Raw genomic sequence first — 12795 nt, forward strand, 5'->3', positions numbered from 1 at the left:
GATATGGTGCGTTTGATTACCACAGACTGCATATCAATAAAATGCCAATACCGAGATAAATATGTAATTACATGTATAAAACAAGACAAAAGAGTGAATTAAAACTTTGTGAAAGACTCAGAAATAAATAACACCGTCCTTAAATAGCTGACCATCTATTTAAGAATTACCTTAAAATGAAGTTGAGAATCCACTTAAAAGTTTTCCAATCCAGTCCAACTTCACGTACGCAAAAGTACACCAAAGGACTGTACAAAAATAGAATAAAATTAAATCATCAAAGCTTTTTTTTTTCAACATTTCATACATTTTTTCAGTGATGTTCAGGACTATGATGGCCGCTTCGAAAACTTATAATGAAGTGGAGCATGGTGTGTTGACATATTTTGAACAGCTTCAATAATTCAGAACATAAACATGTATTGGTCTGTGAGCTGCTAAATTAGTTGTGTAAAGTCTAAAAACTGTAGCAATTAAAATAGAAATCCTGCATCAATGTAATAATTCTCATTGATTTATTGGTTTTAGGTCCTGATGGTGTCTGGGTCTGGATCCAGAAATGACCTCAACTGTCACGTCATTGCCCATGGATATTTTACTGCAGGATCAGTTATTTTGGAAAACAAATAATGTTGTTAGTGAATATTTTTCTGATACATTCAGTATCAACATATTTGCAACTTGCCAAATATGTAAATTAACCTTTTTTCATTATGTTAATAGAAAACTTAATCTGCTCACAATTAAACCGATTTGCTGTTACAGTGTAGTTGATGTCTCCTTTGCCACATGAGCCTAAAATAGAATATTTACTCCTCCATATTTAATAGTTGAAAATGGTGATGCTCCTTTTTCTTTTCTGAACTCACTTTTACATATTGTGGCCAACACAAACAACAATCTGAACTGTCCGCAACACTTTTTCTTCCAGAATGTCTTATCCAGATGTTGACTCTTGTGGTTATGTTGTATATACGTTTTTCTTTTCTGTGCATCATATCATCACAGTAGAGCGGTGCACCACTACCACCACCACTCCTGTGTCAGCTGCAGCTTGTTTGCAGTCATGTAGGGGTCATTGCCTTGGTCTTCCAGATCTTCCTCATTTCCTGTCAACTGCCATTCCTTAATGATATTTTGGACAGTGGAGGCTTTCAAGCTTGAAGCACTTTGATGTCTTTTTATAGCCTCCCCTGCTTGGCATCAATTAGCTTCATTTTAGGTCCCCAGTCAGTTGCACCGAGGAGCCTGTGGTTGTTGGTTGTTACCACAAGCTTTGACGAGTCAGAGAATTTATCACGAGCTGACAAGTCATCTTCACCTGCCTCGCAAGTCCTAATGAGTCAAATAAGGCCTAACAAGTTAATTAAGACCTAACCAGTTAATTAAGGCCTGGGGGTTTGGCAGGGCACCCAAATTGCTGCTAATTTACATTTGCAAATATGGTAAGTTGATGAAATAAAAGGTAACAGTGCATTTGAACATTTGAAGAAAATGTTCATGCCATCAACACACTGCTGCATACAATAATATACATATATGGAAATATATCTCATGTATGCAAACAGAGTGGAATGTAGTTGACTCATCTGGCAATTTTACACGAATTAAAATGAAAACATCAACAATTTAGTGACGTGTTCTGCTCTGTTTTTATCAGATCTCATAAGAAGCTACCACACCAGAGTATTGTAGTAGTAAGTGTTTTGCTTGTGTTACCTCGGAGATGTCCTCAGTGAAGGAATACAGACTGTAACATTTATTTGGTTAATTATGCAGTTGATTATTTTGTTGCTGTATTGTAGTTATAAAACTATTAGTTATAAAATCACCATAACATCTGATCTGACCCAGGGTAAATAACCACTACAACAATCACAAGTTGATAAATATATTGTAATTATTTTATTATAGAGGGACTTCTACTCTGTGGGTGATTCTACAAATTAAATTGTAAATTTCTGAAATCAAATCTCTGTTTACTACTGAGTCCTTCTGACATGGTCTGTGTGGGTGCTGGTCTATCTCCAGGTAGGTTTTATTAGACCAGTCTGAGTTAATAATTCCAGGATGATTCTTATTGCCAGTCCGCCCCTGCATGCAAACTGTACAAATGTGTGAAATACAAGACGGCTGTTGAAAGTTAATTTTCTCTTTGTAAAGAAATATGTGGATGCGCTGATGGAGGTGAAGTTGTAACTGTTTCTCTTTGTAATTATCAGTCACAATCACTAGTCTTAGATCACTAGTCTCTCATCTCATCGTCCCAGAGTGCTTAGATCTCAGATGTCAGAGCACATGAAAGTACCACGTGTGTCAAACACACTTGTTGTGATTGTTTGTTCTCGCCTCACTGTGGCAACAATTGGTGTCTAAGACCTGATGCAACTCTGGGCTCAGCCGCGGCTCAGCTCAGGCCAAGATGTGAAGGTTCTACATAATGGAATATGTTTTTTGATGGAGTAAGTTATACAGTATTGTCATTTCAGTCCATCGTTTTGAAAACCATCCAAGTTTAAAACAGTGTTGGCTGTTGTTGTGTTGTTGGAAATTAAGTCAGGCCACAAGCTAGTTTTCTTCCCAGTATACACCCTGTTCCATGAGCCAAATCTGGCTCCAATGCGTGATGCTATTTTACCATCTGCACTTCCAACACTGGCATGCAAACAGAAAATCTTCCAGCTGTCAGTCAGTACGTGAGGACAACAGGTAGACTGTGCCAGATGTGAAAGTAAATGGTCCAGACACTGGACGAGGACCAAGGCATTATGTTGGGTCAGAAGTTCAGTTTGCTATCTGGGACCTTCCTTATTATCCCGTTTCCTTTTCCTCTCTCTCCACAACTTGTGCTCCAGTAAAGTCTCACAGTCAAGCTTGGCGTGTTGTCTCTGACAGTCAAAGTTTTGTGATGGTTCTTTCATTGCTGTTCGTCCTTGCAATTTTAAATGCGAATGAAACAAAAGACAAGAAAAAGAAAACCTTAAAAGTGGGGTGGTGTTTAGCTCAGTTGGTAGAGCAGCCGCCCCATGTGTTGAGGCTACAGTCCTCACTGCAGGCAACCCCGATTTGAATCCCGCATCCAGCACCCCTTTCCTGCGTGTCACCCCCCCCCCCCCCTCCGCCCCTGCCTCCCCATTTCCTGTCTGTCTCTCAACTGTGCTTTCCATTAAAGGCGAAAAGCCCCAAAAATATACTTAAAAAAAAGAAAACACCTTGAAAGCTTTAACCTTGAAAACATAGGTAAGAGACTGAGCGTTGATGAAAGAGATGCAGATTGTGTACACTTGGTTCTCTCTTGTTTTTGAGTGTGAGTCATTCCTCTCAATTAAAACATTTAATTTTATGCAAAAGCAATTGTGACAGTGGTGGTCCTGTCACTATGCCTCCAATTGATCATGTGCCCTGGCTACTTGGCCAAGGGCAAGGGGATGTCCCTTTGGGTGACGGGCAAGTGCGCATTATTCTTACCCGGGAGGTGTGGGTTCAATCCCCGCCCGGGCCCTCTTCACCTTGCCGCACAATATTCACAACTATTTACCAAAACTCAGGATTTAATTATATTGTAAGCAGTTATTCTAAAGTAGGATATAAAAGTATTTAAGCATAAAATAAAAATTCAGAACAACTTCTACTTTTAAATGGATCTGAACTTTAACACAATTCTTTATTAGATCACCAAGGGTTTTGCCCTAGAGTATATTTTACTCAGTGAAGCCCTTGTTATTGATTAAAACAGGACTTTTCATTAAATTTTCAAAAGAAATAAAACTTGTGCACCCCAACGCTGTGGAGGTTTTATGAGCAAGTCCCATTGAGTTTGTATCTCATGCATGAGAGCACACATACACACACACACACACACAAGCTTGCAAGTGACACAAATGCAATCCTGCTGGAGATTTTATGCAATAATTCTTTTCGCTGCTGACATTTTGACTTGTCATAGCAGCAAGAGCCCTACTCATCCATGACAGTGTGACAGTAAGTGCTTTTAAAACCATCACTTTTTATGCACATTTTCAATTTGCACATAGAATAATAAATAAATGTATGCTCTAGAAATTCCCTGGTTTACATTCGGCTAAGCTGTGTCTTCTTCTGCCGTGATTTAATGGCAGGGGACTGAATTAAATAATCTTCTCACATTCACAGTAGTGGATAGAAACAATTGTGTTTTGCCAATTTTCTAAACATTATTTTTATTTATATAATTTATATACATATTTATATGTAGCCTACTCTGTGCTGTTTGCAAGTTTTGCTATCGCATCATAGCAATGATGCTAATGTTAGCATCAACAAGTTTAAAGCAGAAGTAAGCGATCCGGTCGTTTTGGCTAACTTCGTTAGTTAGCAGCCCCCGCCCTCGTCGTGGATCTATTGGTCCTCGTCCCTACGTCACCACATTCAGGCGCATCCCTTGGCTGCACACACAGCCCTTCATGCCGTTCTCTCTCCTCATTGGATAAAACTTGTAGGATACAAGGAAGTATAGGCCTACAAGAAGTTTTCTCCTCGGCTTACAGCAGAGCAGAGTGACTGACAGACACAACACAATATATTCCACTTACTTCTGCTTTAAGGGTCATTGTGAATTCACTATCATGCTCATCCCTTTACTGACTTTAAAGCTCTACTATGTAGCATTTACAGTAACTACTGGTACTCATAACCGGTACCAGCACTGTTGCCGTCGTTGTTGCCATCACTGGTACTGGTGCCATTGTTGGTAGCGGTGCCGCTGCCATTTCCGTTGCCAGTACCAGTTCCAAGCTCTGGAGGGGAGACTGGCTGGCCGTGCGACCCAGCACAGGGAGACTTGGCTGCGGTGTACCAGGACAACGGTGGCGCTGTGTTCCTACCCGCCCAGGAAAGTTACATAGTGCAGTTTCAGCCGGACCGACCCTGCTCAGGCTGCAGCGGTGGCATGATTCATCCAATTAGCAATTCTTCTACCATTTTTGAGTTTATAAACATTATTATAAGGTCGAGAAACTAGTTGTTTTAAGCTGATTTCTTATTTGGTGGAACACACTGTCACCGTTAACTCTTTTCTGCTAGAGGACTTAACAAGCTAACAAGTTGGCCTGCCATGTTTATGTTAGCTATAGTCCCTTAATGTGCCCTAAAGACAGGGCACTGCTCAGTGTGTTATTACATTGTGTCTTGGAGCTGCTTTCCTCTTTCCCTCATTTTGGCCCTGGACCGTATTTGGAAGCACTTAGATTGTTGGATCATAATTTATCTGGTAATTAGCTTTCGGTCAAAATGTCTCTGCTGGGGAATAATGTGGTGTTTAGGTTGCGTTCAGATTTATTTAGTTGCCTTTGCTGGCAGCGGACACAATTCCCAGCCCTTCAACACTTGAACACTTTTATCACATGAGGGAGATCTACTTCCCACAACACTTCAATGTTTACAACAACTCACTGGCTGCCCACAAGGCCTCTGCCCTTGAAGGCGACTAGGGGCAGTGACACAACATGTTCAGCAACAATCTGCACCCTTTTCTTATAATATCTTGATCATTACAGTCAAAGATTTAAAGCTGCATGGGGTAACTGTGAGAGTTAATTAACTGTAGACAGTAGACAGTGTCCCAATATTGTCACCAGTAGACTTTAAATTGTTCTAGTAAAGCTCCTCGTGGTTTCTCAGGGTAATGCTGCCAACAGAAATGACTATGGTGAAACACAAATTGATCAGATAACTTCCTTTACAGGTGTTAGTGTAGGAGAGGAGATGTGTAACAGTCATTAAAACCGTAGCAGTTGAAAAAGCATACATTGAAAGAACTTTCAAAACACTTCAAGAGCAACGGTAAGTTAAAAGCCCTGAGGTGTAGGTGCCTGATTCAGACAGATGTGATTTTCTTTTTGATAGAATATTTAAAAAGATGGAAAATGGATTTTTCAATAATGGGCAAGCACTTCAGGAAGCGAGCGAGGGACTTTTTCTCTTAAATATGACAATCGGTGTGCTGCACTGTCACTTATGACAATAACAGCTCATAGCTATGAACGACATCTGCTCAGCAATTGTATAATTCATGTCAAGATACAATTACCCTCCATCTCAATCTTTCTCTCTCTCTCTCTCTCTCTCTATCACGCTCTCAGTGGGATCCCAGGGAAGAAGTGTGGAGTCATTATCTTAACTGCAGAGGAGCTCAGTAACTGCAGGGTCAGTACGCATGGAGACATACACACACACACACACACACACACGGACAAAAAAACAAACATGCACAGGCGTTGCTGGAAAATTATCATAATGACTGCATTTTTTATCTGCCCTGATTCTGTTGTTGTAACACCTTGCAACTGTCTCCTCCCTGACACACAAACACACTTAAAGGCATGCACATACACGTAACACGGATACACAAAATTCAGTTATGGAACAATCTATCAGAGTAGATCATGAAATGTAACAAACGTGCAAAAGTTTAAACCTGTAAATCACTCCATCTGGTCCTACCCCCCAACCTCAAGTTTTATTTGTTTGTGTGTTGTGTATGTATAAGTGTTCAGCACAGATGGATACTGATGTTGTGTTACCAAGACCTCTCCACAGTTGTCTAAACGTGTTTAAAATTAACTGTCAAAATGGTTTCCTGCTATGAAGTGAATGATATTTCTCCTGCAATTTTCCATTCCCCTGACATAATGATATATTAATACCAACTAGGCAGCCAGATACTAACATAATTTCATCAATGCGTGTGTGTGTGTGTGTGTGTGTGTGTCTGCCTGCCTGCCTGCGTGTGTGCGTGCGTGTGCGTGTGTGTGCGTGTGCGTGTGTGTGGCAGCTCCAGAGACCATTATGTTAACAGGCTTATCTTGGTTGTGTTTACCATCGTTACTCTGGGAGGTTTTGCTCCCGACAAGATCCAAATGTTCTTCAGAAATGTTGATATGTGTCTGTGAGTGTGTCTGTGTGAATGTATGGTGTGTGTGTATACAGGCTGACAACCTCTATCTGTCACTGACAAGCTTAGCTTCGCATGATGCCTTGCCACTCGAGGCAATAACCGAAGGCCTCATTATCTATCTATCTATCTATCTATCTATCTATCTATCTATCTATCTATCTATCTATCTATCTATCTATCTATCTATCTATCTATCTATCTATCTATCTATCTATCTATCTATCTATCTACCCTCTCTTGTCTTGTCATAAGCATCTCAACACAGAAAGAGGAATAGCACAGCTCCTCATTAACTGTTGTAACCATCCATACATATGTATGAAACCATTTCCCCCTGCCTATTCTGACTACATTACAGACAACCCATAGTAAAATCAGTTTCTCTCGATAATAAAGTGTGTAATTTAAATGAAACACAAGGGGCTCTAGTTTCGTCGACCAGGTGAAGTCTGTGATCAGCGCAGCTTCGCCACGCCAACGGGGTGGGGCCCAGGTCCATTTCGCAAGATTGGTGGGCCGCGCAGTCAGACTTAGACCGGCGCAATCCCTCCCCTCGTCCCTCCCACCGGCGCAAACGGCAAAGAGGGAGGAGAGAGGGCGGGAGGGAGACAGGAGGAGGAGAGAAAGGCGTGGAGTGGGTTTGACACAGCCGAGTCAGATCTTCACCAATCAAAGGAGCTCCTCTCCTCACCTTTAACTGCGCGGCGGGTGATGCGCGCTGCAAGTTTGTCATTTTATACTTGGACATGGACGGAGGAGACAGCGACGCCAGAGGCCGAACCTCTCCCAGGAGGAAACAGCTGTTTTGGTCCGGAGGTCCGAGCTCAGAGTGACCAATAATGAGTTTACTAATATACTTAACCAGGTTTGATCTGATACACTGAGAACCCCTATACGCAATCTAAGAAACAACAACTAATAAACTAATAAAGAAACTCACATTTATTCAAACTCTGTGTATAAGATGAGAGGTGTAGGCTACACTAATCACAACATAAACAGCCATGTAAAGGACACGCTCTCTCTCTCTCCCTCTCTCTCTCTCCCTCTCTCTCTCTCTTTCTCTCTCTGTCCTCCTCTCTCTCTCTCTCTGTCCGTCTCTTTTTTTCTCTTTTTTTTCTGTGATAGAGATGCTGAGTATACTGTAGTAGGCTATATACTGACTATCTGATACCGAGGCTGTTGTGGTGGGCTAAGAGAGATGATGATTTGTGTTTTGTTTTTCATTACGGCTGCGTGATGTGGTCGCTCTCCGCTCATTAATTAATAAGTAAATAAATAAATACAGCGATCATCACAAGGGCAGAGTGGTATCTCGACACGGCAGCGACATGCAGTCATCCACCCTCAGTCCTGCTTTTGGGACATCCACAGCTGCTTTTCAGTGCCAGTTCGTCCCTGCTGTGTTAATTCAGGTGGAGTTTCCATTACGCGTGCCACAGCCTTTGATCTCTGCTTTGATCTGACGTCAGATGTGACGGGACAATCTATATAGATATAAATTCACGTGTTGATTCCGTTAGTTGCATTAAATAGTGGTTATTGTGGATATTTATTGCATTGAAATGTGTCTGGAACTGTGGAAACCAGCCTGTGAGGTCTTGGTGACGTGTGTGCACTGCAGGTCAGTCAGCCAAACTTCCACTGCACCTGCTGCGCTCCGCCCTGCGCTGAGAGTAGACCTGGTTGGAGGTGGCGAGCTTTCAGCGCAACCTCGGCGGGACATTTTCGGACGAAACTTCCACTGCACCAAGCTGAATCTGTGACGCCTCCCCCTGCTGCGCGGCCACGCCTATCTCAGCGCAGCGCGATCTGCCAATCTTCCAATCTGACTTTGCGCTAGGCTGCGCTGGTCGAAACTTGCATTAGACCGGCTGCGCTACCTTGCGCCACCTGCGCTGCGCCAGCAAACTAGGGCCCAAGATCGCAATCACTGTAATCTATTTGTGCATTTGTTATTGAGCCGTTCTGTTTGGGATTGTTAAACACATTTGCATCACCATTTTTCATTCAGTTTTTACACAGCCAATTACTTTGCATTCACAGGGAGTCGTGTCTCGTAACTCTTGCACCCAAACCCCCAACCCCCCCAAAAAAGGTGCACTTCGTCACCAAGAAATGAATTCCTGAGGAAAAAAGATGTTGCTGACTTAAAAATTAAATTGCATCAAATGATATTATTGATGTTCACTAACTAAGCTGCTTGTCTTTCTCTCAGGATATTGCTACTATGCAGTTATGTGCCAACAAGTTGGATAAGAAAGACTTTTTTGGCAAGTCCGACCCTTTCTTGGTTTTCTACCGCAGCAACGAGGATGGAACGTAAGTTTGAACATTCATGATGGACTTTAACTCAGCTGTTTTCATCAGATAAGAGCTGTTGTTATTTTGCCTCCTTATTGGTATTGAAGCCTGTTGAAAGGCTCATCTCGAAATTGCCAAACAAAAGCCTGCCATATTTTTGACAAGAGTTTCCACTCAAGACATTTGGAACCAACCTTCAGTTGTTTCCAAAACATCCTGTTTAAAGAAAAAAAGCATGCAATATGGTCAAGTAGATGATCCCAACTCCATTTTACAGTAATTCAAAAACCCCAACTACATTTTAGTCTGAGTGGGCATAACGGGAGATCTTTGGAAGGAATTATGTAGAGACACATTGTTGCTGCCTGATAAGGTCTAACTGGTCACAAAAAACAGTAGTGAATGTAGCAAATTGCACTACTGCACTATTTTTAATGCTACAAACACATTCTGCTCCATGTTCATAGTATTTCCAGCAACTAAGCAAGTGCATGAAAGACTGTCTGCTTCCAGGTTGGGTATGCCCAGATTATGTAAACAAAGTTTTCAGCTGTGTTAGTATGGACAGGGATCATTATGGAGCTAAAATGCTTCTTTGGTTGGAGATTGTTGTAGTACAAGGACATAGAACTGGACTTACGTTTATGTTGTTTAAAGGTCAAAACTCAAAAAGGAAACTGCAGAAAACTGTAAACGGGATACCACCACAGCAACCCTTTTCTTTTTTTTTCTTTTTTTCAAAAATGGCAATCAAGCAATTTTTTTGATTCAGGTTTATGTTATAATTTAGTTTTGTGTATTTTATAGGAAGTCGAATTGTTACATAGCCTATAGGATGGGCAGGATGGTAGCACAAATCAACCTACAGTAGCAATTTCTGTTTAGCCAGTAGCTTAGCATTGCACTCTTAACCATGACCTATAGCTAATCATAATCTGTATAAATAGATGTTGTGCTTGCCTTTTCGGCCATTGTGGTAATTGTCAAAGAGAACATCCTGGCAAATAATCTAGTTCAAAAGTAGTTTGACAGTCCAACAGTGTAATATATCCCTGTAGGCTTTATGTCCTTCATTGCTGAACACAAGAAGTGCATTAGTTTATTACATAATTGATAACTGATAGTGGCACTGTCACTGTGAGGTAGAGCACTGAACCCTCAGTTCATCCACCAGTGCTGCACAGTAGAAAGCAACTGCAGCAGATGTCTTCTCAGTTCCCATGAAAGAGAAATGAGACACCTCTGAAAATCAGAAGCATATACTGTGTAACCTCTATGTGGGAGAGGAGAGGTTTATAAAAGTGTGTAATGAGCACTTCGAAGATGAAAGCTAAATATATCCGCCCAGGTAATATAAGATGCCATGTCTGGTTCTTATCTCACTTGTTTTCCTATATAATTCAGCTCTCTCTTTTTTTGAATCAAGTGACATTTGAGGCTTATCTCAATCTTTTAAGATATTACTTTTTTCTCGGCTCTACCTTGGGGAAATGTTTGTAGTAATAAAACTCCATCTGCAATCCTGTCATGTCCCCCAGATATACTTATGCACATCTAAAAACACACAGCATTTTGTAGATTTGCAGAGGAAGTTGGGAATAGGATGATACTGTACTGTAGGTACATTCTGAGCGATATGAGTGTACTCTCTCTCTCTTTTTTGTGGACCTTAACCTTAAAACTGTTATTTTGCCGGCAGGTTCACCATCTGCCACAAGACAGAGGTGATCAAGAACACACTGAACCCAGTGTGGCAGCCCTTCACCATCCCCGTTAGAGCTCTTTGCAACGGAGACTATGACAGGTCAGAAAACATTTTGCATAAGTGTATTATGTATTCAAATGGGGAGTGAATGAAATGTCATCCAGAGGGATTTAATTTTTTCCTCGACACTGAAGAAACCTGTGGGTGAAACATTGTGCGGATTTTGATAGGCCACCTGATTTTTATTGCTGTTTACATAAGCTGCATAAACTGCTCTGCCCGGGAAAAGCATCTCCCTGATTAGATGAAATAGGGGAACACTTAAGAACCAATAAGGCGCAGGTAGGCTCTTTATACCAATGACATCACCTGTTGCTGGGGCGGTCAGAATAATGCCAGCAGTCGGTCATGATGTCCCAGGGACCAGCACTGGTGTTATTGAGACCGACTCAGTTTTTACACAGCGATGTGTTATACATTCAAAGTCAGGCTCAACTGTGCTACTCCTAATATGATGGTGAGAAGAGGTTTTATGTAATTAAATTGAACTTCAAGTTCTCATTTTATTGAGAGCAGATGATCGAATGAAGAGCTGATGTTCAGAAATAAGATATTCTCTGTCTATTTCAGGACTGTGAAGGTAGACGTCTATGATTGGGATCGAGATGGAAGGTAACATTCTTACCTCATTGCTCACAAAGATGTCTCCCCTCTGTCAGGAGGGAATTAAATGGCTTGTGTATATTCTTGTGGGTGAGGATTTGAAGAGTTTGACAAACTGCACTTCAAAGGGAGAGTGATCCGGCAGATCGAGCAGGAGATTGACAGGCATAAAGAGGAAGAAGGAGATATGAAGAGAGACAAAGATATGACAATTTATCTTAGATTTTGAAAATATCCATGTTCATGCTCCTCTTTCTGTGTGGGTGTTGTTTGTCTGCAGCCATGACTTCATTGGTGAGTTCACCACCAGCTACAGAGAGCTGTCTCGGGGGCAGAACCAATTCAATGTCTACGAGGTGAGAAACGACATGGGGGTGGTTTGTTGTTTCTTACCGCTTTCATCACCTTGTAACTCCAATTCAGGTGATTTTGATATTTTGACTTCTATTGTTTGGCTCTCCAAAGCCTGGGGAAACTCTACAACCCTCACAAAGGCTTATACAACCTCTGCTAAACTGAAAGATTAAAGTAGATATAATAGCTGATAAACTTAGGTGTAGCTTGGTAGCTGGTTTCAAGGTAACCTAACTAGCTTGAAAGTTGCCATTCAGCAGAAACATAATCGAGTAGGGGTGTAACGATACACGAATATCACGGTTGGATACATAGCCTACCTTGCTTTTGAGGTCACGGTTTGGTTCATTTTCAGTACAGTATGGGAACAAAATGCAAAACAAAAATTTGCTTGTTTATTATAAAACTTTTGTAAACCAACAATTTAGGCTACACGTTTTAGTCAAATGTAATTATTGTAACATTATACAAAATATTGAAGAATAAAATAAAAAACAAACATTTGCCAAGAATGTTTTCATTGATCAAGAATGAAAGTCGGAGGTTCAAAGACGATCAGATACCGTCGTAGTTCCGAAATGGCAATTTGGCGGCGTTACCACACACATGTAAAACAAAACACATTCACACACAATCACATGCGGCCTACATGTAGCCTACCACGTTTACATGATGTTTTGTTTTCGATGTCCCCCGAACCGTGAGCTATTGTTCTGTGTTTTTCCTCTCTTTAACCGTCTCATTTGCTGGTGCACCCGCTGTTTCTCTCCGCGCTCGCTCACTCACTCACTCACTCTCGATGCGCATATAAATGTTATAAAACAAAATAAAAAGG

General features: G+C 41.2%; 1 protein-coding gene across 2 annotated transcripts in view; it reads left to right on the forward strand.

Moving 5' to 3' along the window:
• The window catches only part of LOC146984210 (copine-9-like), a 109706-nt gene that overhangs the window by 69066 nt on the left and 27845 nt on the right, over positions 1-12795 (forward strand). For both annotated transcript variants that reach the window (XM_085781154.1, XM_085781155.1), the window contains exons 7-11: positions 6120-6183; positions 9153-9256; positions 10938-11042; positions 11574-11615; positions 11887-11962. In XM_085781154.1, coding sequence (XP_085637280.1) covers positions 6120-6183; positions 9153-9256; positions 10938-11042; positions 11574-11615; positions 11887-11962 — 391 coding nt within the window. The remainder of the gene's footprint in view (positions 1-6119; positions 6184-9152; positions 9257-10937; positions 11043-11573; positions 11616-11886; positions 11963-12795) is intronic.

This window comes from Trachurus japonicus, chromosome 7 (genome assembly GCF_045865225.1).
Source record: "Trachurus japonicus isolate A0001 chromosome 7, Traja_1.0".
Classification (NCBI taxonomy): domain Eukaryota; kingdom Metazoa; phylum Chordata; class Actinopteri; order Carangiformes; family Carangidae; genus Trachurus; species Trachurus japonicus.